The 27944-nt window shown below is 38.8% G+C and overlaps 1 protein-coding gene and 1 pseudogene across 6 annotated transcripts in view; one reads left to right on the top strand and one right to left on the bottom strand.

Moving 5' to 3' along the window:
• The window catches only part of OPA1 (OPA1 mitochondrial dynamin like GTPase), a 101938-nt gene extending 100576 nt beyond the window's left edge, over positions 1 to 1362 (bottom strand). For 4 of the 5 annotated variants that reach the window (XM_077117900.1, XM_077117902.1, XM_077117901.1 and 1 more), the window contains exon 1: positions 1145 to 1362. In XM_077117900.1, coding sequence (XP_076974015.1) covers positions 1145 to 1176 — 32 coding nt within the window. In that variant the 5' untranslated portion in view covers positions 1177 to 1362. The other variant, XM_077117905.1, reaches the window with a different exon arrangement.
• LOC143648222 (large ribosomal subunit protein uL15 pseudogene) lies at positions 1158 to 7606 on the top strand (annotated as a pseudogene). Its single transcript, XR_013158458.1, has 3 exons — positions 1158 to 1641; positions 5423 to 5497; positions 7171 to 7606. The product of XR_013158458.1 is annotated as a large ribosomal subunit protein uL15 pseudogene (transcript).
• Positions 7607 to 27944: the final 20338 nt, after the last annotated feature.

Raw genomic sequence — 27944 nt, 5'->3', positions numbered from 1 at the left:
ATCAAAGTATACTATTTACTGTGACCTTTTCTCTTTTTGTTTAAAGAGAATTAAATACAGTTCCCCAGTAAATGGTGAGGAGTAGAAATTAAAATGAGGTAAACAACTTACTTCAGTATCAAGAACTGTGGATCTTAACGCAATTATTCTAACTGACTGAAACTACTGCATGCCATGCGGTTTTGAATTTGGACTCGTTAAATCTTCATAAAATAAGTTAACTAACCATTTCAAAAGTTCCGAAAAAAAAAAAAAATCAAGACATGTTTAGAGGTTGAGTTAATTCAGGAAAACCAAGTTTTCCAAACCTGCTTGATGCATATTACTTCCTACCAAAACCTGTCAAAATGAATGAAACTTGAAGGTATCTACGGATATTAGCACGCAATTACGCCAAATTTTACTTCATTAAAATGCACATAGCAACCCACAGAAAGTTTTTTATTTTATGATTTTCTATTTAGGACTAAACCAGGACAGGTCACCACGGCCAGTATGATTAGAAATGTGATTCCACAACCACCACTACGCATCCAAAAACAAGTCTCCGTAAACACTGAAAAGAGCTCCTACTAAGAGGGTATCTTTAGTGACCATCTTGGACCCCGTGTGCGTCACCGCTCCAGATCTGACTTCAAATCACCTTTACTCAGAGAACTAGAAAAGAAAGAGGCAGAGGCCCATTCACACCGGTAGAAAAGGCCAGGGTAGCGTCTGAAATAACATTCACAGGGCGTGGAGATAGCAGAAAAACAGATAGCAAGAGATCAAAGACGCGGAGATGGTGACACATGCATAGAGCCAGAAACCAAGAGGGAGGCAGCAGAAACAAGCAACCAGAGACAGAGATAACGGCGAGGGCAGAAAGGGTAAAAACGGCAGGCACAAAAGGACAATAGGAGACAGGCCAAGATTAAGAGACGTCCAGAATCATCGTGTGGTCATAGTCAAGGGAAAAAGCCGGTAATGGAGTAAATACCGCAGGTGAGCCCAGTTAGGGTTTCTGTCACTACGGATTCTTAAAAATACTCCGGAAACCTCGAATCGCCCTCGGCCCGGCCTGAGAGTCTGGAAGTAGTGATGGGGACAACCCGCTTTCCGGAGGCCCCAGATGTAACAGGGCCAGGTCGGGGCCCGCACTCACCAGGCCACGGCGGCCCGGCGTAGTCGCCACATCCCGCCCGCGGTGAAGTCACACAGGTGCCGAGACGGCCACGCGGGGGCTCCGGTGTCAGCCCCAGTCCCGCTCCTGCTGCAAGAATGACCGAGGGAGAGACGCTCAGAAACAAGGGCACAGAGCAGTCGCTGCTGCCCTCCCGATAGTGCATGGACTTCCGCGAGAGTTCACTCGGCACCCGTAGTCAGTCCGTCACGGAAACAAGCACCCCACGCTTCCTAAGCCGGCAGCAGAAACTATCCGTGAACACTCTGCGCGTGCGTTCCGAGCCACTGGAGGGTGTGAAAGTCTTCCCTTACCTGTCCACTCTGCCCTGCAGTTTCCGGGTTGGAATTCTGAGTTCTAGCCTCCCAGGTTAAAGACTTAAAGGCAGGCGGCGGTTGAGTTGGGCGGGAACTTAGGGCGAAGGGCATGAAAATCCGGGCTGATAAATTTCCACTTGGTGACGACCAGGTTTATAAAATGTAGGTATTGATGGAGCACGGATGAGCCTAAAGAGTTATATAGTGATTCTGATGTTTATACTTTCTAACGCCTCCTTGAATAAAGTAGTGAAAATTACTCTGATGAAGGGTAGGATCAGGGGGAAGGACTTGAAGATGGTGCGTCGTGATTGGGAGGGAAACTTGCTTCTGTAAATCCATTTATACTCTTTGAATTTGTGAACGTGTGTATTATTTATGTTAAAATAGATTTTAACAAATGGGTAAAGGATTCAAATAGACATATCTCCAAAGTTATACAAATGGTTGATAAAGACATGAAAAAATGATCATCATTAGGCATTAGGTAAGTGCAAATCAAAATTACAATTAGATACCTCTTCACAGCCACCAACTAGAATGGCTGTTGTAAAAAAAATGGAAAATAAGTGTTAATGAAGATGTAGTGAAATTGAGATCTTCATGCATTGATGGTGAGAGTCTAAAATGGCACAGCCACTGTGAAAATAATAGTCAAAAGTTAAACATATAATTACTGTATGTTCTATCAATTCCACTCCTAGATATACCTGAGATAATTGCGAACAGGGACTCAGAAAGATATTTGTACACCTGAGTTCATTGCAGTATTAGTCACAGTAGCCGAAAGGTGGAAACAGCCCAAGTGTCCATCAGCAGATGCAGGGATAAGTAAAATGTGTTATATAAATGCAGTGAAATATTATTCAGCCATAAATAGAAAAAGCCAGAAATAAAAGGATGAAAAAAATATGATTCCTCAAATTCATAGAGACAGAAAGTAGATTAGAGGTTACCAGGGCAAGTGGGGAGGGGAGAATAAGCTGTTACTGCTTAATGGGAACAGAGTATCTGTTTGGGATGATGAAAAAGATGGTGGAGATGGTTGCACAACATTGTGAATGCAAGAAATGCTACATAATTGTACACTTAAAATGGTTAAAATGGCAAACTTTTTGTTATATATATATTTTGCTACAATAAATTTTTTTTTAATAATTTTTTATTAAAGAGAAAAATTGGACTCCCAAGAGAGTGAGTGTAGATAGAGAAGAGAATAGGACGAAGAGCTACGCTTTGGGGCCTACAAAATTAAATTACATATTAGTTCTCTTCATATGATGGATCATATAATATATTTTCTAATATTGGGCCATTTTCATTTCTGATTTGGTCATGACGTATTGTTTTTTAATGTGCTGCCAAATTTTATTTGCCAATGCATTATTTAGGATTTTTCATCTTTATTTATGTCAGATAGTTCCATAATTTTATTTTTTTTGAAAATTTTTTCTTCAGTTTTGTTATTGATTGTGCTGGTTTGGAAGGATATATGGACCCTAGAAAAGCCATGTTTTAATCAAAATCCCATTCAGAATAATCCCTATTATGTTTGAAACTGTAATTAGATATGTGATTTAACAAGAGTGGTTGTTAAACTGGATTAGATGACGACATGTCTCTACCCATTTGGGTGGGTCTTGATTGGTTTACTGGAGTCCTATAAAAGAGGAAACATTTTGGAGAATAAGAGATTTGGAGAGAGCAGAGAATGCTGCAGCACCATGAAGCAGAGAGTCCACGAGCCAGCAACCTTTGGAGATGAAGAAGGAAAATGCCTCCTGAGGAGCTTCATGAAACAGGAAGCCAGGAGAGAAAGCTAACAGATGACATCGTGTTCACCATGTACCCTTCCACTTGAGAGAGAAATCCTGAACTTCTTTGACCTTCTTGAACCAAGGTATCTTTCTCTGGATGCCTTTGGACATTTCTATAGACTTGTTTTAATTGGGATATTTTCTCGGCCTTAGAACTGTAAACTAGCAACTTATTAAATTCGCCTTTTTAAAAGCCATTCCGCTTCTGGTGTATTGCATTCAGGCAGCTAGCAAACTAGAACATCGATGTTACAAATACATCACAAAAACAGGCTCTCTTTTTATTGCTTGGAGGCAGATTTTTGTTCCACACTTCTTCTGCTTCTCTTTTAAACTGGAAACTTATCCTCTACCTTCACCCTATTCCAAGATTTGGCCTTTAAAATTAATCAAGTATATTCTGACCCTTGGGTATCCTGCATGGTAATTATTCCACTAGTATCTGTGCCAAACTCCTTTCTTATGTGCTAGCATCTTCCTCAGCAAGGGTAGGTTAACCTGTGTGTGCTGCAAAGGGATGAGCTCCCACATCCTTGTTGCTCGTTGTTCCAAGTTTTTAACAACCTCCTCTCTACTCCATACTTTGGGTATTGTTAACATTACCAGCAGCGTGAGATCTACTATCTCTCAGTCTAGAGACTCACCTGAGCAGTGATGGTGTTCAATTTAGAGAAGGAAAATGAATCTGCTTACAGTGATTCACTTACCAAGTTATACCAAAAGGAGAGAAATAGGCATGCACAGCACCCAAAAAATTCTTAACAAGCAGGATTTGATTTCCATTTTTATTTTAAAAACTAATTTATCAAGTAACCAACTAGAATCCCTTTTACTTCTATTTCTTTTATTCTACCAGTTTGCCATTCGTTATTTCCTTGAGGATGGGTTGCGTTTAAATAAGCAGAATGGATAGTGGAAGGCATACTAGAAGGATGTATGTCATAAATTTGAGGCTTGATAACCATTTTTAGCTTGTACTTTTGGATCATTTTATTATCATAACATAGTAATATGTTTTAATACATGTATCTCATTATAAAATGAGTTAGTATATGTAAGACACAGAGAAAAGTGCCTACTACATATGTGTTAGTTAGATTCACTTGTCAACTTGGCTAGGTGAGCATACCTAGTCTTGTTGCTGCAGACATAAGCCAATGGTGCGTGAACCTCATCTGTTGCTAATTATATCTGCAGTCTGCTAGGAGGCATGTCTGCTGCAATGAGTGACGTTTGACTTAATTGGCTGGTGCTTAAATGAGAGATTGCAATGTAGCAAAGCTAAGCAGCTCAGCATTCCTCATCTCAGCACTAGCAGCTCAGCCCAGGCCTTTGGAGATGGAGAAAGAAGTCACCCGGGGGAAAGTTGTTGGAACCCAGGGGCCTGGAGAGAACACCAGCAGAGACCATCTTGTTCCTTCCACGTAAGAAAGAACCTCAGTGGAAAGTTAGCTGCCTTTCCTCTGAAGAACCAACAAAATAAATCCCCTTTTATTAAAAGCCAATCCGTCTCTGGTGTGTTGCATTCCGGCAGCTAGCAAACTAGAACAACATAGTAAACACTTCATAATTTTGTTCACTAAGAAGGATTGTGATGCAAATATCAGGGGCTTAATCACAGTGCAGAGTCAGGGTTATTTCCTTCTCACAGTCTGATGTGCATCAGAGGACTCTCTTGAAAGATGGAGACTCAGAGACCCAGCTTGTTTCCATCTTGGCTCTACATCATCTGTAACATGGCCTTTAAGTTCACCTTGGAGAGTATGGAGGATTGCCTAAGATGATTTTTTAAGGGCAAGAGTGGAAATACCTTACTTTACTCCTCCCCACATCCTATTGGTCAGAACCAAAAGGTTCTGATGTAGTCAGATGGCCCCAACCTAACTACTAGAAAGGATAGGAAATGTAAGGGAACACATGGAAAGTTGTTAGGACTTCCTGTCTCTGCCACGCCAAGCATTAGTTATAAAAATATTATTGTTAGTATCTTCCAAAAATGATATGCTCCAGTTTGGTTATGTATTGCTGTCTATATTTCCATTGACTTTAAAGTTTTAGATTACTTTTTAACTTGTGTCTCCTTGTTTCTAAAATACCATACATACTTTTGGTTTTTTCATGGGTAGGCGCTGGGAATCGAACCCCGGTCTCCGGCCTGGCAAGTGAGAGTTCTGCCTGCTGAGCCACCTTGGCCCACCCCAGTATGTATTTTAAGTTCAGATGAAAGTATCCATTTTCTCCAGGTTATCAGTACATCAGTAGTATTATTAGGTGTTTTATGAGTTCTGAACTGGACCTTAAAGGCTGGGTGTGAGATTTAGGTAAGCAGAGAGGAGAAGAAAAAGGCCTTCAACAGAGAGCACAGTGGGAACAAAGACATGGAAGAAGGGTGATGTATTTAGGATTTAAATAGGCAAATCATTTGCCTGGATGAGCGGTGGGAGAAAGGAGAGAAGGCTGGAAAGTTGGTTCAAAACAGATCAGAGTGGTTTGAATGATACCAAATTGCATTTGGATATTTTTTCTTTTGTTAAGGGCTTTATGCATAATTTATTTGCCAAGAGATACCATGAACAAAACAGTGCTCCAATAGTGCCTGAGGGTTCTGACATAAGAGTTGTCTTACCTAGCTCCTCCCAGGAATTCTTTTAAAGAGGAGAGTTTCCCCAAGTTTCACTGGCTTAAGATAGCCTATTAAATTTTGTACTGGACTCTGAGTGCAGGTACAGACATGGATCAAGATGGAACAGCTGAGAGGAGGGAAGGCTAAGTGGAAAGAAATAGTGGAAGAAGAGCTTCAGTTCAGTTTGAAGTAGCTCCAGAGGTATAGGTCTGAACTGAATTAAACATACTCAGATTTAAAAAGAAAGAAAGAAATGTAGATTTCCCTTGAATTCCAGCATTTACTAGTTTGGGGATTTCTTTAGGCATCTTAGTTTTCCTCTCTGTGTTTCAATTTCATCTGTAATATGGAGGCAGTTAAGGATAATGAAGTCATTTAAAATGGTTAACACAATGTATGGCACAAAGAATGCAATCAATGTTTTTATTATTATTATTATTAGTAGTAGTAGTAATAGTATTGAAGCAAGCATGGAAGAAATTTCATGAAGATAATAATGGTATTATTTAGCAATAAAGTAATGTTGATTAATAATGATGATAAATTTTTGAAGATCTAAATGAACTTTCCATGTGTGGCCACAAGAGTGTACTAATGATCTCCAATGAAGAAATAACTTTCTAGCTCTTAACTAATTTAGGTATCACTGCTTGGTGAGAAACTAAGTGATCATCACTTTTTGAGGGAATTCTGGTTCTTCCCTTGGTGAAACTTACACTTTCATTTGTGGCTTTTGTTACTGTTTAGGGTTGTGTTCATTCAGAATGGTAAGGCATCATCGGAAGTTTGGAGAAAGGAATTGGCAAGCTTAAAGTGTTCGCTTGGTGTATTTTAGGAACCCTCTCACTCCAAACCAATTTTTTCTTTAGGGGGCTGTGATCTGAAGAATCCCAGTTTGGTTATTTACCCCAAGAACAGGCTGATTTGCAAGCAAATTGTAGATAGAATTGTATGAGTGGGTGGAAGCATGGTGGAGAGCTACATAGAGCAACAATCAATCAGATCCACCCACCTCTTCCCACCCCCCGCACCATCTATTGCCTTATACCAACACACCCTGGGAAAGTCAAAATAATAATCATTGCATGTAGCTAGGGATGTCCATGCAGGCTGGGTGACAGACTAGGGTGTTCTCATTCAAAATAAATCTTCTATTCTACCCATGAGGACGTAGAGGATGTAAGATTAGATAAACAGGCACACACTCAGAAATTTGTTTCAGAAGCTAATAACAGCTCTCTTTCATCTCAGCTGCCATGTCTTCCAGATTGAGAAAGACCCAGAAACTCCTGGGCTATGGGAGCCAGGGTCAGAGCAGTATGGGCAAACACTGGAAGCATCCAGGAAGCCATGGCATGCATCACCACAGGATCAACTTTGACAAATATCACCCAGGTTAGTTTGGGAAGGTTGGTATGAGACATTTTCACTTGAAGAGGAACCAGAGCTTCTGTCCAACTGTCAACTTTGATAAATTGTAGATCTCAGTGAGTGAATGATATGGTTAAATACTGCAAAAAACAAGACTGGAAGTGCTCCCATCATTGTTGTGGTGTAGTTGGGCTATTACAAAGTTCTGGGGAAGGGAAAGCTCCCAAAGCAGCCCATCAACGTAAAGGCCAAACTGTCCAGCAGAAGAGCTGAGGAGAAGATTAAGGTTGGGGGAGCCTGTATCCTGGTGGCTTGAAGCCATATGGAGGGAGGTTCATTAAATGCTAACAAATGCTTAAAAAAAAGAAGAATAAGAAGAAGCTAATGACTATGCAAAATCACCCTATGAAAAGGTGTATTAGCTAGAGTTTTCTAGAGAAACAGAATCAGCAGGAGATAACTGTAAATATAAAATTTATAAAAGTGTCTCACATAACTGTGGGGATGTAGAGTCCAAGTTCTGTAGGGCAGGCTGCAAGCTTGCAGCTTTGATGAAGGTCCTCAATGAACTCTCAGGAGAGGCTGGCTGGCTGAAGCAGGAGGAGTGACTGTCTCTTCTCAATCCTCCTTAAAAGTTTCTGGTGATTAGATTAAGCATCACTCATTGCAGAAGACACTCCCCTTAGTTGATTACAAATGCAATCAACTGTGGATGCAGCCAACATGATCATGATTTAAGTCCATGAAATGTCATCATAGCAACAGACAGGCCAGCACTTGCCCAACCAGACAACTGGGTACCACCTGGCCAGTTGACACATGAGCCTGATCATGACAGCATGTTTCAGTTTCCTAGGCTGTTAAGCAAATACCATGAAATAGGTCCAGCTAAACAATGGGAATTTATTTGCTCATGGTGTTGAGACCAGGAAAATGTCCAAATCAAGGCATCATCAAGGAGATGCTTCCCCCCCCAATACTGTGGTGTTCTGGGCCAGTGATCCTTGGTTCTTCTGTCACATGGCAAGGTACATGACAGCATATCTGGTCTCTCCCTTCTTTTCTGGGTCTCATTTTATTTCACCTCCTTACTTCCTTTGGCTGTGTCATTCTCTGTCTGTCTGAATTTCATTCTCTCACAAAGAACTCCAGTAAGAGGATTAAGACCCATCCTGATTGAGGTGGGTCACACCTTCACTAAGTAGCCTCATCAAAAGGTCCTACTTGCAATGCGTTCACACCCACAGAAATGGATTAGATTTAAGAACATGTTCTTCTCAGGTACATATAACTTCAAACCACCACAGAGGGGTAGATCCAGTTTCCAGAGGCATCTCTGGGAGCAGTAGCAGGGGCATCTGTGGGCCACTGCAGAGTCAGTACCCTGCATGGTTCTGCATTTTATGAGTGGATCTTTTTTTGCATAGCCTCCAGGCCACATTCTCCAGTCATTTCCAGAGGTTCTATGAGCTACTCAATAAACTTTCCTGCTCAATTTCCCTAGAGTTAGTTTATGTTGCTTACAGATAGAAACCCCAACTGATTCAATTAAAATTTTTCTTTTGTTAGAGAAGTTGTGGATTTACAGAACAATCATGCATAAAATACAGGTTTCCAAACATACCTTGTATTGGTGTGGAACATTTCTTACAATAGATGGTAGTATTTTTTTTAATAATTGTACTATTTTTTTTAACAATACTAGCCAACATTTATTGAGAGATTTTATGTTCTAGGCACTGTGTGAAGCAATTTACATAGATTACTTCATTAAAAAAAAAACAATACACAGGCCTATGAAATAGGGTCCTATTATGATTATTTAAACTTATTTTTTTCTAATTAGAGAAGGTGTAGGTTTACAGAGAACTCATGTAAAAAAAAATACACCATTCCCATATACCACTCCCTCCTGTTGGCAATTGGCATTAATGTGGTACCTTTGTAACACCTGATGAAAGATTATTAAAATAGTACTATTAACTATTGTCCATAGTTTACATTAGGTATATATTTTCCCATATACCACCCTATTAACACCTTGTATTAATGTTGTAAATTTATTAACTGATTCAATTTTATTATTTAGTTTCATCACTCATATGTTAACTAGCATCACCTTGCTCCTGATGATTTAGATAAGATTGATTTAAATCACATCCCATGGATTATAGAAAGTCCAATGTCTTTTCCAAAATTTCTGCAAATTACATAGGAGGTTTAGGTTTCATGAATACATTTGACTTAAGCATTTTGTTTCTTCTAAATCAGGATTTAGGGCTAGATAATTTTTTGTTGACATTTGGGGCTGGTTAATTTTTTGTTGTGTGGTGTTGTCCTAAACACTGTAAGATATTTGGTAGCACCCCTAGCCTGTGCCCAGCAGATACCAGTAGCTTTCCCTGCCCCTTGTCCTGCACCAGTCATGATAATCAAAAACATTTCCAGACATTGATTTCAGACATTCCCCCAATTGGGAACCCTTATTCTAAATGAATTCACTTTAGGAATCAGAACATGTCCTGCCTGTTCCCTATCAATTCAATGCAGTTGTGGAACTCAGACAGTTTTCTTAATTTCCACCGCAAATATAAAACCCAAAAACTTCGTAGAAGGTATTTATACTTGTAGCAAACTTTACTGAAGTTTGGGGAAATGGCGAGTTTTTCATCATAGATATGCAATCAACATCAAATTTGTTAGATGCCTGTGTTCTTAAAATGTCTCAGTCATTTCTGCGACTTGAGCTTTAGTCTCTGACCATGTCTCTCTTTGATTCTCCCTACTTTCTTTTTTATTTTCTGCCCCTCAGTTGTTCCAAATTCCTGTCCATTTAAACATCAAGTGGTTTAGCTCTAACTTTTTACTTCTCTTTGCAAATCAATGCCCTGAGGCTCTCACTTACTATTCCTGATTAGCTTTACCAAGGTATTTTTCTAAACAAACAATTAAAATCCCCACTCATAGTATTTCCTGAAGCTACTCTTATGATAATTAAATATTAATCTTGCTGTAATTCTCATTACAACTCCTCCCATAAAACTACAGTTTTAACTCTTTTACATGGAGGAAACCTCCAGTTACCTAGTATTGCATAGCAAGCTAACTAAAACTTAGTGACTGAAAACAACCATTTCATTATATCTTCTCTTCAAATGGCATATTCACATGGTTAACCTGAACATCCTCATAGTAAGAAGGTTTCAGAATAGTTCACTTTTTACATGGTGCTTAGAGCTCCTAGAAAAAATACTTTAAGTGACAGGAAGTAGAGGCTTCCAGTCTCTTAAGACTTGAGCCTAAGTGTCACTTCTGCCATATTCTTGATAAAAGTAGTCCCAGAGTCTCTGGATTCAAGGTGTTTTAGTTTGCAAAAGCTTCCAGAATGCAATATACTAGAAACAGAATGACTTTTAAAAAGGGAAGTATCCAAATTAAGGCAAGGCTACAAACATGTCCAAACTAAGGCACCCAGGGAAGACACCTTGGCTCAAAAAGGCCAATGGGTTTTTCCTCTCAGCTGGAAAGGCATATGGCAGCATCCGCTAGCTTTCTCTCCTGGCTTCTCATTTCACAAGGATTCCCTGGTGGGCATTTTCCTTCAGCATCTCCAAAGGTCTCTGGCTGTGTGGGCTCTGTTGGTTCTGCTGGCTCTAAAGCTTTTACAAAATGTTTCCCTCTTAAAGGACTTCAGTAATCAACCCTACCTTGAATGGATGGAGACACATCTCCATGGAAAACATCTAATCAAAAGTGACCACCCACAATTGGGTGGGTCACATCTCCATGGAAACAATAAAAAAGATGCCACCCACAATATTGAATGAGGATTAAAGGGAATTGCTTTTCTGGGGCACATAATTGCTTCAAACTGGCATATGAGGGAATATATGGTCATCTTTATTTCACCACAGTCCACCCTCTGGCTACAAATCATTGCCATTTCTCCAACCTGCAAAGTACTCTCACCTTCTCCCAGGACTCCCACGTCTTATCCCATTACAGCCTGGACTCAAATAAGGGTTTGCGGTCTCCATAGTTTAGAGAACTAGAAAAAAGGTCCAGGAGAGCTTGGTCCTCTGAAAGCCCAGGAAGGAGAGAGTTCAAGGCAATAGTGGTCAGTCGAGTCAAGGATCAAGTAATAGACTGAGAGGAAAGGTTTGGGTGTGACCATCAGAAAGCTGGGATCCTCTACTTTCCCGCCTTCACTGTAGGGGCTGATCCTGGGTTTCACAGAGCTTATTCATTTCTTTTTTAGATATAGTTTTCTTTTTCCAATTATTATAAGAACTATTTCTGCCAGAAATAAAGAAAATATTAAAATTATTCTTTAAATGACCTCCTGAAACCGTGAGATTTACACAATCTCACTTTATTTAAATATGGATGCATGTATACATACACACACACACAAACACTGACACACATCTATATACATATCCATTCCTTTTTACTCTCATCCTCACCCCCATCATTCACTCACCAGGAAGGCTTTTCTAGATGCACTCTGGGTCAGATTACAGCAAGAATGCAAAGAGAAAAGAAATGAGACAATGACCAGTGTTTAAGTGTTGCAAATAAATTTTCATAATTCCTGACAGGGTCTTTACTTAGAGAAAAACTATTTCTGAGTCTCAAAGTCTGATTTTTGCCTACCAAAGGTAAATTTTATTCTGTAAATAATGCATTTTGAAAGAAAGAATGATGAATGAGCCCATTTCCGAGCCCTGGACATGATAAGAGTCCACAGCTGAGGACCCAACAGGAGATTTGGGAGCTATGATAGGGTTAGGTGCTCGTATAGGTCTCAGGGATGTCTCCTCCCCACACCCTGTGAAATGACAGAAACCCAGGGAGGTGGGGCCGGAGCCCCCAGGTCCCCGTGGCCTAGGAGGCTTGGGAAGTACCCTAAAGTTTCATTTGTCCCAGAGATGGGGAGAAGCTCTGAGAGAAGGGTGAGATAAAATTCATGGCAGGACTACAAGTGTCTCAGTGGATGCAGGCCGGTTAGCTGAAATGACTAGATAGATAAGCAAAGAAAAGTGATGTCTTAGCACATGCTGAGCATAGCTGGTGGGAAAAGACCAATTGTCCTCACTCCATACTGTGATGACACCAAAATTCACTGCACTTAGAGGCCACAGTAATGAGAAGGAAGAGGAAAAGAGGGAAATCCTTAATCAATGGTTTAAATATAAAGGGCATACCTTGAACTCTGAGATACCTCAGAGTTGACTGGATTCATTTTCTGCTATCAGGCAGAATGAGGGGTTAAATCCAAAATCATATTTGGATATGTAAAAAAATTCACATTTTCTGCACAATATTCTGAGAAATATGTACCCATTTATGTGTGTTATATATATATACTTATATGTTTTCCCCAAAGTTTTTTTGGATATCTTTTTTTTTTGTATGCTGTATGGTGAGATCACATTTCATTTTTTTTCCATGTGAGTATCCCATCATTGCAGCACCATTTGTTGAATTTTTGTTTGTTTGTTTTTGAGGGTTTCTTTGTTTGGGAAGTGCATGGGCTGGAAATCGAACCTGGGTCTCCTGCGTGGCAGACCGGGTAGGCGAGAATTCTACCACTGAACTACCCTCAAACCCCTGATACCTTTTATTTTTTATGCAATTTTATTGAAATATATTATATATTCACATACCAACTGTACAATCAGTGGTTTACACTATCATCATATAGCTGTGCATTCATCATCACAATCGATTTTTGAACATTTTCATTACCCCCAAAATAAAAAGAAGAATAAAAATAAAAAAAGAACACCCAAATCATGCCCAACCCCCAACCCTCTGTATTATTTATTTATTGTTTTTTTTCTTACTCATCCCTCCATACACTGGATAAAAGGAATGTCAATCACAAGGCTTTCACAATCACATGGTAACACCTTAAATGCTATATAGTTATAGCTTTTAATAATTTATAATAATAATATATAAATTCATAATAATAATATATAAATTTAAATCTTTTTATTGTATCTCTCATTATTCCTTGGGGAGCAATCTTCAAGAATTTCCCAAAGTTTTGATCACATTTTTTATAAAGCTCAAGACTAAAATTTAAAATTAACACTGTATCATGAATATTTTAGCTGTGTTATTAAATATTCTTAGGCATTATGTTTTTATTGACAGCATGCTTTTATTATTTACTATATGAATATAACTTTCCTTCCTTCCTTCCACAATGATTTGATTGCAACATATATTTTGTTTCTAATTTTAACTGTTACACATATTTTTTTGTGCATGAGTCTAGTTTTTCCTTCCTTCCTTCCACAATGATTTGATTGCAACAATTATTTTGTTTCTAATTTTAACTGTTACACATATTTTTTTTTGTGCGTGAGTCTAGTTTGATGATGCATACTTTTTATACAAAAAAAAAAAGGGGGGCCCTAAAAGCAAGCCAATTCTACAAATACTCAAAACCAGGTAAACTGTATTTCTGGGTGACGTAAAGTAATTGACTATATCCAGTTCTCACCAAACACCCTGACTTGAGCACCAGATTCTACTGTGACATGTTTTTAGGGATTAAGTTCTGATTGTTGTGTTTAATGTTCCACAAATTTGAAGAGTTGATATTTATTAAGTATAAAATCCAGTAATTCCTGAGATTTCTTCATCACTGAAGTTGTGTTGTCTTGATTTTAAACTTCAGGAGAAAGGGTCCTTCTTCTTTAGGCTAAGAAGTACTGGGAATGATATTTTAGATCCCAGCAGGTATATTTTCTAATTTCAGGTAGCAAAAGCCATACCTATACTCTATACTAGATTTCCTCTGAAAGCTAAGGGAGCCAGGATCTTCCACCATAGAAACTGTTACAAACTCAAATCCAACAATCTCAAATCCAAGGCTAAGAGGCCTTGGTCCTCTTAGCTCAATAAGTTACGGCCCAGTTTTTTCTACATGGAATTGGTGGATGGGGTTATTTTTGTATGTCTCTTGTACATTTCCATATTCCCCAGCACTCTAACCACTTCATTTTCCATTAACATGTTTTGATGAGATGTATGGTGAAGGAATCTTTGAAAAAGTATAACTACATGCTGAATAGACCCAAAATATGTAATGGATTTTGTTCTGCTTTTCATAGTGAGAAACTTATACATAATTTTTAATGGTGAAGGAATCTTTGAAAAAGTATAACTACATGCTGAATAGACCCAAAATATGTAATGGATTTTGTTCTGCTTTTCATAGTGAGAAACTTATACATAATTTTTAAAAATTTAAATCTTTTTATTGTATCTCTCATTATTTCTTGGGGAACAATTTCCAAAGTAAAGTGGCTGGGTGAAAGTGTATAAGTATTTTTAGGCTTCTTAATTCATATTGTCAAACTGTCCCCCAGTCTATCCATGCTCTTTATGTGCCCACCAACTTGTTACAGATGTTTCTTTCCAACTCCCTCAAGTGGTAAGAGAGTAAAATTCTGAAAATATGAACAACGTGGAGCATGGTTCCAGCACATCAGAGGGCTCTGAGTGTAGTCACTGATCAGACCTTAAAACATCAAAAGTAACTGAAGCATGCAGGCTGTCATATGCAGGAAATTGATGTGAAACCACTAGAGGGCAGAATTGTCACATTGGACCAGGGATTATTTATTTGTTTATTTAAAACCCAAGGCAATTTATATCACCAATCTACATCTGAATCCTTACCTTGCCATCAAGGTGCCTTCAATTATTTTAACAAGTTGATAAGCAAAGACAGGGTTGCTGTAAATTTAAAATAGCTAGTACTCAATTACAGTAACAAGCACATTGTTTTCACACTGTTTTTAAATGAATTTTTAACTTTTAAAGTCTCAGACTTACAGAAAAGTTGTGAAGAGGATACAGAAAGTTCTTATATACCCTACATCCAGTTTCCCTTATTAACATCTTATGTTAGTAGAATACAGTTGTCACAAGTAATAAACCGGTAGCAGCACAGTGTTCTTGGCTTTGAGTTCACACTCTAAGATTTCCTTAGTTTTTATTTTAACATCTGTTTCCTCTTCCAGAATCCCATCCAGAATAGCTTATTACATTTAGTTGTCATGTCTCCTTAAGCACCTCGAAGCTATGTCAGTTTGCTGGGCTTTCCTTGGTTTTGATGACTTTGACAATCTTGAGTGCTGGTAGGGTATTTTATAGACTGTCTTTGAATTTGGGGTTATCGGATGCTTTTCTCGGGGTTAGACCCGGGTTATGTGTTTTGGGGAGGATGACCGCACAAGTAAAGTGCCATTCTCATTACATTGTATCAAGGGTACGTAATATCAGCATGACGTCACTACTGATGTTGCCCATGATCGCCTGACTGAGGCTTCTTCAGGTTTCTCCACTGTCCAGTTATGCTTTCTCCCCCTTTCCATACTATATTCTTTGGGAAGAAGTCATAATACCCAAGCCCACACTTAAGGAATGGGGTGTTATGCTCAACTTCTATGAGGGATGGAATATTTACATAAATTATTTGGAATTCTTCTTTACAGAAGATTAGTCTCTTTTCCCCCATTTATTTTATTTACTTAATCGTTTATTTTAATTAGTATGAATTCATGGATATTTATTTTCTACTTTGGCTTATAATCCAATATTACTACAATTTTATTTACTTTGTTGCTCAAATTGCTCCTGCTTTGACCATTGGAAATCCTTTCAGTTGGCTTCTGTGTCCTTTTGACATGCCCTAATTTTTTTTGAGTTCTTCTTTACTTTCTGGTACCGAACAATGCTCCAGGCTCATTTCCCACCCTGATCCTAGAATCAGCCATTTGTCCGAGAAGTCTTGCTTCCTTTTATTGTGAGAATGGTATTAGAAACAAAGATCTGGGTACTGAATGTGCTCATTTATTACCCTTTTTAACTTTTCAACAACTCTGTAAAGTGATTAATCTTATTAACCCTATTTTATAGTGAGCCATTTTATAGCGTTGCACAATAACTGCAGAGCCAGGTCTCACACCTGGATCTGGAGTGTCTCCAACTCCATTCTCCTTTAATATGCCCACAAATAATGTCTAAAATGGAAAGGGAGTAACCATTCTGTTTGCCCTTGGATGAAAGGTTCTTGTGTTTACTTTCATTTTTTTTTTTTTTTAAATTCCAGAGAAAGAAGCAGCTTTTCTCTTGGATCCAATTGTTCACTGAAGTCATTTGGCACTTAAAGAAAAGTGGTGGCACTTCACAGAGCGAGTGACCGTGGACCCAGGATCTGGGAAAAGTGGGGCTGCTTGCCCTATGCTGGCTCAGAGGAGAGAGGACGGGAGTCTGTCTGGATAAGTCCAAGTGCAGGCTTCAAGCAGAACCAAGGCTGGTCCGAATTGGAGACACAGGGGCTGGTGTGGGGGAAAGATACAAAGAACATAGAAGAAAACATCCTGGAGGAAAAGAGAAGACTTGATAATACAAGGTAACTGAATTGCCAGTTGTTAGGGCAGTTAAGAAGTTCGGTGGGTCCTCAGTGAGGATTCATTTCTTTCCACCAAGACTAGGCCAGCACGTTCTTTATTTGGATACTTTCTGTATGGTTGGAATAAACTTGCAATACATTTCTGAATCCTTATCTTTGGGAATAATATTAACTTGTAGCCCATAGGCCCTGTTGTAGAGATTGACATTGTGAGGCACCTAACAAGGGCAGGTAAGAGACTTAGGCTCTAGTAGAGATTAATTAGACTATAAGGGATATTATGCTATAGTAAAATATATTCTTAACAATGTGTGTTTTTTCTAATTATAACATTAACCATATTTACTGTGGAAAATTTAGATGATACAGGCAGTGTTGAAACAAGGAATGCTTGCGTATAGAAATATTCATTGTAAGGATTTTGCTGTATTTCTTCTCCAGTTTCTTTTGTCTATTCATCTATAGATAATAGTAGGCTTATGTTGCATATACAAATTTGCATCTTATTTTTAACTTCATATTATCATTTTCCCATTGCTAAATATTCTTAAAATTTTTGATGCTTAATGGCTGCATAGTATTACATTATATGGATATCTTCCGTTCCAACACAACTGTGATCAAATATTTGTATACCTAGATTTTGAATTATCCCTTAGGAATAATTTCTAGAAATGGAATAAAGAGGTGATAATTTAAGTACCTTCCACATAACGAGAAAATGAGATTAGATGAGTTAAAGCACTTAGAATAATGTTCGGTATATGGCAAACACTCAATACTATTAGATACGATTATTAAAAATATATCTGAAAGGAGTTTGATAAATATTAACTGTTTCCCAGAAAACCCCTTTTCATTCTTAGGATACGCATGTGATCGAATATTTTAATAGCAATTGAAAATATTATGAAGCACAACACCAGTCTTCCTGATTCTCAGTATCAAGAGATTGCAGAGATGATCCGCAGGTCTCCCAAAGGCTGGATTAAAGAACTGCAATGGAAAGGAATCAAGAAGCAACTGTTACCATTGGATCTAATGGAAGTGTGACCAGGGTTCATGCTGGGGTAGCACGTATGTGTGTGTAAACATGCCTGTGCATGGATTTGTGCCTATATGGGGTGCATATGTGTGCACACATAATGTTGCAATGGGGAGAGGGAAAGGGATGCAAGGTTCTTGAAATGCTTAAGTTTCCAGGGGACTGAGAAGCTCTAGCACAAAAGGTTCCAGGCTGCACATCCAGGAGTAGTCACAGAATATCGAGTGCAAGATGCAGACCTTGGTGGGGTCATGGGAGCATTGAGTCAGGCCAGTAGCTGTCAAAATACATGGGAATGCGTGCAGTGTTCAGATGTGGAAAAATCTGAAGACCACCTCTTCCATCATAAGGCTAAAATGATCAAAACAAAGAAAAGCCAAGAGATCCACACTTAAGGCTAATCACTGAAGTATGGCTAATCACTGAAGTATTAAATTTCAATAAGCAAAAGTGGAATTTAGGGCAATGACAAAAATAGCAGGTTAAGAGAGCAAAGGTAGGTACAGTTACTTCCAGAGAAGTACTGTTTAAAATGTGTCTGTATTACCTAGACAGGAGGGGAGTCCTTTAATTTTCTCTTTTCAGCAACTACACAGGGTTAGGAGTTGCAGAGTCAGATACTCCATTCTGTATCACTTTTACATCTGTTACTTCACGTGATACTCATGACAGTCTCGTAACCTGCCTTTCAGGGAGCATTAATTCTGTACTGGGCAGTACTCGGCACTTTACACACATTAAAAGGGTGGGACAAAAGTATTCCTTTAAAAAACTCTTATTATATGTTGGTTCCATTGAACAGATGAGGAAAGTGAGGTTCAGAAGAAGCAAAGTGACTTGTTTGAGGCCACACCATGGGATAGCAAGAGACAGGATGTTAATGACCGAAACATTTGGCCACTAAGTTCAGTTAAGTATTCAAGCTCCTGGCTGCCACATGCCAGCAGACAATTCTGACTGGAACAGGCGCCCTTAGCTGAGGTGCCAGGAGTGGGGAAAGGAGGAAGACCAGACATCTCTTGTATAGAGATGGGAACTGGACCAGACAATCTGTAAAGTACATTCCAACACCATGATTCTCTGGCTCTCACTTTCATTTAAACAACTACGGTTGTCCCAAGTTAGGCAATGAGGCTGGCATGCTCCCTCTTTCCAGGGCTCTTTGAAAGCCTTTCAATGACCCCAGAAAGCCCATGACTGCCTTCCTCAGCCTGGCACCCTTATGTTAAACCACCCCTTCCAATGTTAAGAACTTCCTTGTATTAACAGCTAATTTTTGCCTCACATTGACTTTGTGCTAATGGTGGAATGGCCTTTTGAAGCCTCAATCACAGTGCCAACTGGGAGGCTATACCTTACAGGGCTGGGGCAGTGTTCTCCAGGAGGCTCTATATGGTCTAAATCAGTGTCCACTTGTGCTGATTTGAAGCTGTTAGGTACCCCAGAAAAGGCCATGTTCTTTTAATCTATTAGTATGGGTGCAGACCTATTGTGGGTGGGCTATTTTGGTTAGGTTTTTTCAGATGAGATATAACCCACCCCATTCAAGGTAGGTCTTAATCCTTTTACTGGGGTCCTTTATGAGAAGATAAAATGCAGAAAAAGCTAAGAGAGCTTAGAGAGAGAAAAGCCCTAGAGATGCTAATAGAGAAACCACAGAAGCTCAGAGAGGAGGCCATTGGAACCAGGAGCTGAAAGCAATGAAACCTGGAAGCAAAGGGCCAGCAGATGCTGGCCATGTGCCTTGCTATCTGACAGAGGAACCCTAGACATTGGCAGCCTTTCTTTTGGCAGCCTGTCTTTAGAGAAGGTATTGTCTTGTTGACATCTTAATTGGGACATTTTCATGGCCTTAGGACTATAAATCTGTAAAATCATCAATAAGTTGATTGCATCTCTGGGTGATTACAACTACAATCAACTGAGGAGATTGCCTCAAACAATGAGATAAGTCTTATTCAATCAGTTGAAGATCTTAAAAGAAGTGGTGACATTGGCATTCAGAAAGGGAGAATTTCTGTTTCTCTTTCAGCCTGCTACCCTGTCCTGGGAAATTCATTAAAAACCTTCATCAGAGTTTCTAGCATACGGACTGCCATACAGGATTTGGACTCGCTCATCCCCATGGTTGCATGAACCTATTCCTACTAAAAGAAATCTCCTAGTATTTGTTTTATATATATACATATATATATCTCCTGTAGTTCTGTGTCCCTAGACAACACTGACTACTACAACCAACTTTAGGGATTTTGCTTAAGTAATTGGATATTTGGATGGCACTCCAGTTAGCAAAAGCATGCAGCTTTTACCCCAAGACACACAGGCTGGGTGCAGGTCTAGAGGTGCAGCCAACAATGGCTATCACAGGGCTCAATGGGGCAGGCAACCAGGGTGAACAGGTCTCCAGGTCAGCTAGGCCTGCTCTGAATGCTCTACTCCTGATAGGCTGGCATCCTTCAAGCAGCCATACGTTAGTGTGCATGTTTAATTTAGAAAGTTTTATAAAAACATTTTTAAACAATCTTTCTTTTCCAATTTATGTTTTTAGAGAAGAAAACTTTTTTCAAGTATAATTATCTTCAATTCCCTCTAATAATAATAGCTCCTAATTTTTTTTAAAAAAGCACTCTTAATGTGCTGACATGTTTGGCATGCAAAGGCTATCTCATTTATCCTTACAACCATCCCATAGACAGAGCAGTAGTTTTATCCCAATTTCACAGACTAAAAACTGAAACTTAGGGTAATTAAGTATCTTATCAAATATCCCATGGATTGGAAAAAGTAGGACATAGTGTTAAACTAAGTGTCTGATTCTAAGGCTGGAATTGGTCAGTGCATCAGGTATTCAGGAGGTGAGTAGTGGAGAGAAATCGGCAATAGTAGCTAAAATCCCAGGTCAAAGGATGTCTTTATTTAAACACCCTCATATTCATCATGCACACATACATAAATTTTCATCTTTCATAAAAATGGGATCATACTATATGTCATGTTCTTTAATTTATCTTTTCAGTTAACAATGTCAGGTACAATTTTCCATTTCATTACCAATAGATCTTTCTAATAGTCCTCACAAATGTAAATTCTGTGTTTTCATCCCTAGAGATCTGATTTGGTAGGTCTGGGTTTGGGCCAGGGCATGTGAAGTCATCAAAAGCTCCTGGGATGATTGACATACATACCTGGTTAAGAGCTCTGGCTGCTCCCTGATATTTCCTTATAGAGTTAATGAAATTCAAGCAAACAGAGCATGGGACCAATCGACAAACAATTACCCTAGTGCCACAAAATACTGAGCAGAAGGGGGAGTCAGAAAGAGAAGACTAGACTCAGTTCCCAGTTGAGAGGAGAAGTACAGTACTATTGTGCAGAAACAGGGAGAAAGGCTGTGTGTCTCACAGGGGTCTGCTAAGGAGGAATATGCCAAACTGGCCCTCAAAGACCTCTATAGGAACAGAGACCTGGTTGGAAACTGAGACTTATTTTGAAGTTGTATTTGCATGGCAAGTAGAATTTTATTTAGATTATTTATTTGGGGGTGATTTGGAAGAGTTGATGGAAGATACGAGAAAGCTAAAACACCTCAGAGAGCCCTCTTTGTTTATGTATGTCTTTATTTTATCACTTTTCTACTAATACACTGGATAAAGGGACTGTCACAAGATTTTTACAATCACATGGTCACACTATAAAAGCCATATAGTTATACAACTATTATTCAAGATCAAGACTACTGGATAACAGATGAACAATTTCAGGTATTTCCTCTGGCTATTCCAATATACCAAAACTAAAAAGAAATGCCCATGTAATGATTCAGTTGTCATGATCATTTGCTAAATCCTAATTTCTAACTTATACCTCTTCCCTCTCAATTTGATCATTCTCTCAATCCTCAGGGACAGCTGGGCAATTACCATTTCAACGTCTTCATCCTGGAAGAAGGGTGTGGGCCTTATGGGGTAGAAGAAGGAAACTGGCTGATGTTCTTGGAGAGACTGAAACCTTTAGAGTTTTCAGGAATATTGTTCGTTTGGGCTTGGCATACCATGGCAATTTGTAATACGTGGCTGGAGTTTACATAAAAGTAACCTCCAGAATGACTGCTCAGCTATATTTGAAATTAGCCCTGAAACTTTATTTTCTTTCATCTCTTTTCCCCCTTTTGGCCAAGAAGGCATTCTCAATCCCGTGATGCCAGGGCAAAGCTCATTCCTGGGAGTCATGTCCCATGTTGCCAGAAAAGACTTACACCCTTGGGAGTCATGTCCATGTGTGTGGGGGGGTAAGATAGGGAGTTTATTTGCAGAGTTTAGATTGGAGAGAGAGGCTGCATCTGAGCAACAAAAGAGGTTCTCTGGGGGGGACTCTTAAGGATAATTATAAGTAGATTTAGTTTTGCCATTGCAGAAATAAGTTTCATAAGGGCAAGTCTCAAGATCAAGAGCTTGCCTAATTAAATTGGGAGTCCCTAATGCTTGAGAGAATATCAGGAATTCCCCAGGTGGGGGAGTTTAATAATCCCACATTTTCCCAGTCCAAGAGGACTGCATCAGTCAGGGTTCTCTAGAGAAGCAGAACCAACAGGAGAGATCTGTAAATATGAGATTTATAAAGGGGTCTCATGCAACCGTGGAAATGGAAGAGTCCAAAATCCACAGGACAGGCTGTGAAGCTGGCAGCTCCGATGAAGGGTCTGCACTTGCAGGTGAGGCTTGCTGACTGAAGAAGCAGTGAAGAAGTCTCTCTCCTTCCTTAAAAACCTTCCGTTGATTGGATTATCTCATTGTGGGTTCTGGGACTTATTTGATTGCAGATGTAATCAGCCACTGATGTAATCAACTGACTGATGACTTAATACACCAGCCTTCTAGTTTATCAACCAGCCAGAAAACTTCTTTGCAGCAATGGTCGGGCCACTGCTTACCTGACCAGACAACAGGGCATAATCATGTGGCCAAGTTGACAGCAGACATAACAATCACAAGGACTTTGCAAATACTTTTTTTATTTTTTACCCCAGATACTCTGGGATGTATAAAGGTATCACATTAAGCTGTACAGAATAATTAGATCTCATTCCCTACTCTAGGTCCCATGTAATTAGATTGAATAAATAAATTGACCAGGCAGGTTAAATGAGATAGTGTGCTATAGAAAACTTAATTTTTGGAAAAAATAAACATCTCTTCCTTTGCCCTCACACAGAAGCTGAAGTTTTAAAATACAGACAATATCCTCTTCACCCTGTATTCTGATTAATCGGGTATGCTTCATTCATATCTCTAATTGAAGTCTGATTTTGTTTTTCAGACTTTATGGAGCAAAGCTGACTTTCAGAGTTGGAAACGCTAACTCTGAGTCTCAGGTGTCACACCAATACCCAAAGCTTCAGGGAACTACTAGGTTATACGCAAAGAGAATCGCATCTCAGAATTTAGAAATAACAGTTAAAACGGTTTGTTAAAACAATTAAAGCTCAGGAATACATGTGACTGCTGAAAGAGCTTACAGTCTAGGAATCTTTACACTGAGCTTTACTGAACATTACGTACTATTAATCATTATTGCCCTATCTCTGCCCACTTTAACCCTGATAATCTATGCTCTCAAATGCAATTCTCAGTATTTGCTCATTATACTTGGTTTACATTAGTGAACCCATACAATATTTGTCCTTTCATGTCTGGCTTATTTTACTCAACATAATGTCCTCATGGTTCATTCATCTAGTTGTAGTGCCTCATGATTTCATTCCTACCTGCAGCTGCTCAATATTCCATTGCATGTATACACCACTGTCTCATCTTCCATTCATCAGTTGATGTACCCTTAGGCCACTTCCATCCATTAGCAATCATGAATAATGCCACAATAAACACCAGTGTGTAAAGGTTCTATGCATGGTCCTGCTTTCAGATCTTCCAAGTATATATCCAATAATGGGGTTGCAGGATCACATGGCAACCCTATACTTAGCCTCCTATGGACCTACCACACTGCCTTCCAGAGGGGCTGCACTGTTCTATTTCCCTACCACCAGTGATAGGTATATCTCTCCCTCCACCTCTACTGCAGCACTTGTATCCTTCTGTTTATTGTTTAAACAGTTTTATTCACACAGCATACACTCCATCCTAATATACAATCAATGGCTCCTGGTATAATCACATATTTATGCATTCACCACTACAGTTTATATGAGAACATGTCCATTTCTTCAGCAAAAAAAAAAAAAAAAGAGGAAAAACAAAAAGAAAAAACAATGACAAGAACAAGAATCACATACTCTTCCTTATATGCCCCATTTATTGACATCTTTGCTACAATTAATGAACGAATATTGCAATGTTACTGTTAACTATAGACCCAAGTTTGCATTAATTGTAATTTTCTATATACCATTCTATTTTTAACACCTTCCAATGATGACATTCATTTGTTCTCCCACATATAAAAACTTTCTTATATTTGTACATTTATTCAGTATCATTATCTATTCTAGGTTTCACTAAGTTTTACAGTCACAGTTTTTATCCTCTATCTTTCCTTTCAGTGTCATATTGCCCCAGCCTTCTTCTTTCAACCATACTCATACTCAACTTTGTTCATTATACTTACAATATTGTACCACCATCATACAGTATTGTGTTATTCATTTCTGAATCTTTACAGTCAATCTTGTTAAAATTCTGTACTCCTTAAACATTTACTACCCAATCTCTACCCTCTTTCTATCACCTGATAACCTGTGTTCTCAGCTTTAATTCTTAGAGTTTGCTCATTACAGTTAGTTTATATTAGTGACACCATTGTTATATTTGTCCTTATGTTTCTGGCTTATTTCACCCAACATAATGTCCTAGGGTTCATCCATGTTGTCACATCCTTCATGACTTTATTCCATCTTATAGCTGTGTAATGTTCCATAGTATCCATATACCACAGTTTGTTATCCATTTGTCCATTGATGGACATTTGGGCTGTTTCTATCTCTTGGCAATCATAAATAATGCCGCTATAAACATTGATGTGCAAATGCCCATTCACGTTCCTGCTTCCAGTTCTTCTGAGAATATACCCAGTAATGAGATTGCTGAATCAAACTTCAATTCTATACCTAGGCTCTCGAGGAACTGCCAAATTGCCTTCCAGAATGATTGCACCATTCTGCATTCCCAAAAGCAGTGAATAAGTGTGCCTCTTTCTCTACATCCTCTCCAGTACTTGAAGTTTTCTGTTTTTTTATAATGGCCATTCTGGTAAGTATGAGATGATATCTCATTGTGTTTTCAATTTGCATTTTCCTAATAGCTAATGATGTTGGGCAACTTTTTATATACTTTTGAGTTATTTGTATTTCCTCTTTGGAAAAGCGTCTATCTATGTCTTTTGCCCATTTTTAAAATTGGGTTGTTTCTCTTTTTGTTGTTGAGTTGTAGGAGCTCTTTATATATTCTGAATATTAAAACCTTATCTGATAAGAGGTTTCCAAATATTGTTTCCCATTGTATAGGCTGGTTTTTAACTTTCCTGACAAAAGTCCTTGGATGTGCAAAATTATTCAATTTTGAGGAGATCTCATTTATCTATTTCTTCTTTCATTGCTAGTGCTTTGGGTGTAAGTTCAAGGAAATCACCTCCTACTACAAGATGTATATGATATTTCCTTACATTTTCTTCTAAAAGTTTTATGGTCTTAGCTCTAATATTTGGGTCTTTGATCCGTTTGGAGTTAATTTTTGTGTAAGGTGTGAAATGTGGGTCCTCTTTGATTCTTTTGGACATGAATATCCAGAGTTCTGGGCACCATTTATTGAAGAGGCTGCTCTGTCCCAGTTGAGTGAGCTTGGCTGCCTTATCAAAACTCAATTGTCGATTGAGGAGAGGGTCTATTTCTGAACACTCAATTTATGCCAGTACCATACTGTTTTGACCACTGTATCTTTGTTATAAGCTTTAAAGTCAGATAATGTGAGACCTCCCAATTCATTTTTCTTTCTCAAGATATCTTATTTTTATCTATTCAGGGCACCCTCCCTTCCAAATAAATTTGTTTATTGTTTTTTCTGTTTATGCAAAATAAGTTTTTGGGATTTTGATTGATATTGCATTGAAATTATAAATAAATTTGGGTAGAATTGACATCTTAACTGTATTTAGTTTTTCAATCTATGAACACAGTATGACCTTTTTATTTAGGAGAGAGCCCTCTTTGAGGCCATACTAACTGGGGGAGGCTTTGGGTATAATGATACACATTTGTTTCATATACTTTCTTTTTTCTATGAGTAAATAACATTTCCCATTACCCACTTGCTTAGGGCATTGAAAGATACATGTGTTATTGGCAAACAAAAAAACAGGAACTTTATTAGCTGTTAATTTCAGTCTTTTCTCCCTCCCCAGATATTATTGACCCACTTGAGCATCACCTCTCTTCTGTGTGGCATCTTAATAGTAGGTAACTAGTATAAACCATCCTAAAGCGGACATTAAGAAGGACGATAAACAGGGAGGCCTGATAAGCCCAGTGGAACTCCGATTTTGCCCCTTTCTCCATTCTCAGGAGGGACCTGCTCTTGATTTCCAACAGTGAGTCCAGTCTAGTTAGAGAGTTACCCCACGTCCATGGCAGGAGTACTGAATCCAGTCCAGCTTTGCTTTCCACTGTTTAGCGTCAAGTCACACTCCCCACCAGTATGACCAGAGGCAGTGCTCTGATTCCGCTAACTGGGTTCCTGTCTCATGCCCAAGTCTAAGGACCCCTATAGGTACTTTGTTCCCAAATTCCTGCCTGGCAGTCTGTGTACAGCTCCAGACCCTTTTTAGATGTAAGTACTTGCCTTTCTCTTGCCTGGCTCCCACCCAGAATTGGGACACTTCCCCAGGCCCAAGGTATCTGATTGGAGTTTGGCCACTAGAGGACATACCTGAAGCCAGGTTCCTGTATGGATCTCCAGGTAACACCTGCTCCAAGTTTCCCATCATTGGGTTCTAACTCCTTGTTGGAAATATTTTCACTTTAATCTTATGGGCTCCCTCCCTTCTCCCTTTGCCAGTTGATGTCCTGAACTGCCATGAGCTTGCCCACCACTGAGTTTTCTTTGTAAGTACCTGCAATTTCAATAGTTCCTTAGGCATAGATTTTTACCGCTAAGTCCACTGGTCTAATGTTATGTTCTAAGCCCTCTCGATCTAAGCCTATGTTCTAACCCTAAGAAATACTGCATGATTCAGTGATATAGCACAGATAAAGAAGAAATTGTAATATCTACCTCTATATTATTAAGAGATGCCATGGCTTTACACATTTGGTGGGTTCTGAAAACATTCTGTTTAAGTCAGTGCTTTGCAAATTAATTTCTCTTTTAAATATTCTTGAGAGATTATTTCAAATAGTCCTATCTGATTCATTTACCAAAGCTCGGTGGCAATATTTTACTGTGTGAAATACATTATATTAGACTTCAGTCCTTGGTTCTAGACCCAGCTGTTACAGACTACGACCATGCAACCTTGGACAAATCATTCTACAGTTTTCCTGGAACTTTTCTTTCATCTAGGAAGGAAATAATTCCTAAGGTCCAGTCTAGTTATAATAGTCTTTGATTCTTAATAGTCACCTTAACATGTAGTTTTGTTGTTGTTTATTAAAATTTTTAAGTTCTTAGGTTAAAAGTTCTCAAAATTCAGTACACAGGCATGAAGTTTCTGCTTGGGATGTATTTTTTTGACTTTCATTGTTAAAGATGTACTCATTGACCTGGAATTGTCATGATAATTGTCAGCTAAGGCAATCTTCACAGAAGGGGTGTTGCCTTACCTCCAGAGAGGAGCTTTCTTGTTTTTGGAAGTAATAGAAAGCAAGAGGGGCTCTTTTGAATGTGCAAGACTAGTTCACCCTAAGCAAACTTTAAAAAGGTCCAAAGCCAATGCTGAGCAGAGACGGTAGAGAGCAATGCTTCTGAGAAGGAGAAGCAGCTGTTACTGTGCTTTTTTCTGCTGTAATTAATGGGGAGGCTCTGTATCTTTGTATTAGACTCTTTAATCTAAGGGTTGCTAAATGTTTTACAAATGTTAATTAATTCAATTAAACTCCACAACACCACCTTGAGGTAGGTAATTCCTTTTGGGGACATCATGTTTCTCTTTTTTTCTCTA

Source organism: Tamandua tetradactyla, chromosome 10 (genome assembly GCF_023851605.1).
Source record: "Tamandua tetradactyla isolate mTamTet1 chromosome 10, mTamTet1.pri, whole genome shotgun sequence".
Taxonomy (NCBI): Eukaryota; Metazoa; Chordata; class Mammalia; order Pilosa; family Myrmecophagidae; genus Tamandua; species Tamandua tetradactyla.
Note: the sequence above shows the minus strand (reverse complement) of the source record. Positions and strands in the feature narration are given on the sequence as shown.